Raw genomic sequence first — 2,061 nt, 5'->3', positions numbered from 1 at the left:
ACAATGGAAAAGTTCAATGAAGGTTTCATCTTGCCCAAACATTATATACACGAAATCAAGTGACTGATTTTTTACTAAAGAATTGGATCCAAATCGATTCAACTAGTACGAAATGAATATAAAAATGTTCATCTTGATGAGGGAGTATTATAATATATTATAACAAAGACTATCCAAATCTTATGTTGTGCAGAATGCAAGAAAATGATGAATAATGAAGTGTGGAAATAAACAGATGAAGAGAGATTTCTAATTGTCAAAAGATAAAGATAAAACAGATTACAACTAAAGAAATAAACTACGCCTATAAAAATGTTAAAAACAAGAAACGTAAATACTAACTTAATTTTGCATAACTGTAGAATTAAATGTGTTATTAATTCCTATACTAAAGGCAGATCGTTACAAATCTCCACCTTGCCTTAGTATCACTCAACAAGAAGAGCCTGATCAAACTACTTCCAACTGTCAACATTTAGCATGTCCAAATAATGGGTGAATTTGTTAAGTGGAACCGGCTTCGTGAACATGTCAGCAGGATTATGATGTGTGCTGATCTTCTTCACTTTGATTCTCTTATCAGTACGAAGAAAATGATAACGAACATCAATATGTTTGGTTCTATCATGATGCACTTGATCTTTGGCCAAACAAATAGCACTTAAGCTATCACAAAAAACAATTACCTGATCATGATGGATACCAAGGTCACTGATTAATCCTTTCAACCATATACCTTCCTTGGCTGCTTCAGTTAGCGCCATATACTCAGCATCGGTAGTGGACAACGTCACCGTCGACTGTAATATTGCCTTCCAACTAACCACAGAGTCACCGAGGGTGTAAATATAACCAGTCATTGATCTTCTACCATCGATATCTGCAGCATAATCTGAGTCAGAATAACCAGTTACGAGACACTGGTTATTACTCCCATAAATGAGACCAACATCGGATGTGCCTCTCAGATAGCGAAATATTCTCTTTACCGCTTGCCAGTGTTCCTTACCAGGTCGAGACATAAACCTGCTAACAACACTAACTGAATACGCAATATCAGGTCTAGTGCATACCATGGCATACATTAAACTACCCACCGCACTAGCATACGGTACATTAGACATGTATAACTTCTCAGCTCCAGACTAGGGTGCGAATGCAGACAAATGATCAGTAACAGCAGCAGGAGTATTGAGAGATTTGCTGTACTCATCCCAAAAACGAGACAACATTTTCAAAATATAACTCTTCTGTGAAAGAAATAGCTTCTTTTGAACTCGATCTCTTACTATTTCTATGCCCAGAATTTTTCGTGCTCCACCTAGATCTTTCATATCAAACTCAGAACTAAGAAGGTCTTTCAACTTTTGAATCTCCGACATCTTCTTGGCTGCGATTAACATGTCGTCTACATACAGGAGTAAATAAATCAAAGAATCATCACTAACTTTGTTGTGATAGACACAACAATCATATGCACTCCTATTGTAACCATGTTCAATCATGAAATTGTCAAACCGCTTATACCACTGTCGAGGAGACTGTTTAAGTCCATACAAAGATTTCTTCAAACTACAAACATGTGTTTCCTTACCAGGAACAAGAAATCCTTCAGGCTGACTCACCAGTATATCCTCTTCAATCTCACCATGTAAGAAAGCCGTCTTCACGTCTAATTGCTCGAGTTCCAGATCCTGATGTGCTACTATAGCTAGTAGTACTCTGATAGAAGTGTGTCGGACTACAGGTGAGAATATTTCATTGTAGTCTACGCCTTCCTTTTGACTGAATCCCTTTGCAACTAATCGTGCTTTATATCTGGTCCCTTCAGCACTAGAGGTTCCATCTTTCCTTTTGAAAATCCATTTACACCCAATGACTCTTCTTCCCTTAGGTAAAGTAACCAGCTCCCATGTATTATTCTTGTGAAGTGATTCCATCTCCTCACACATGGCAGCAATCCATTGCGCAGAATCAGCACCATTAACAGCTTCATTGTAAGAAGATGGCTCGTTATGTATGACATCTTCAGCTACTTGAAGTGCATAACTTACTATTTCT

General features: G+C 37.6%; 1 protein-coding gene across 1 annotated transcript; it reads right to left on the bottom strand.

The window, feature by feature from the left end:
• Positions 1 to 455: 455 nt before the first annotated feature.
• On the bottom strand, positions 456 to 1,022 carry LOC124930413 (secreted RxLR effector protein 161-like). Its single transcript, XM_047470759.1, has 2 exons — positions 687 to 1,022; positions 456 to 575 (listed from the first exon to the last, which is right to left on the bottom strand). The coding sequence occupies exons 1-2, from the start codon at positions 1,020 to 1,022 to the stop codon at positions 456 to 458; spliced, it is 456 nt and encodes a 151-aa protein (XP_047326715.1).
• Between the last annotated feature and the right edge of the window lie 1,039 nt (positions 1,023 to 2,061).

The sequence above is a fragment of the Impatiens glandulifera genome, chromosome 3 (genome assembly GCF_907164915.1).
Source record: "Impatiens glandulifera chromosome 3, dImpGla2.1, whole genome shotgun sequence".
NCBI classification, from domain to species: domain Eukaryota; kingdom Viridiplantae; phylum Streptophyta; class Magnoliopsida; order Ericales; family Balsaminaceae; genus Impatiens; species Impatiens glandulifera.
This window is presented reverse-complemented; position numbering and strand designations above follow the sequence as displayed.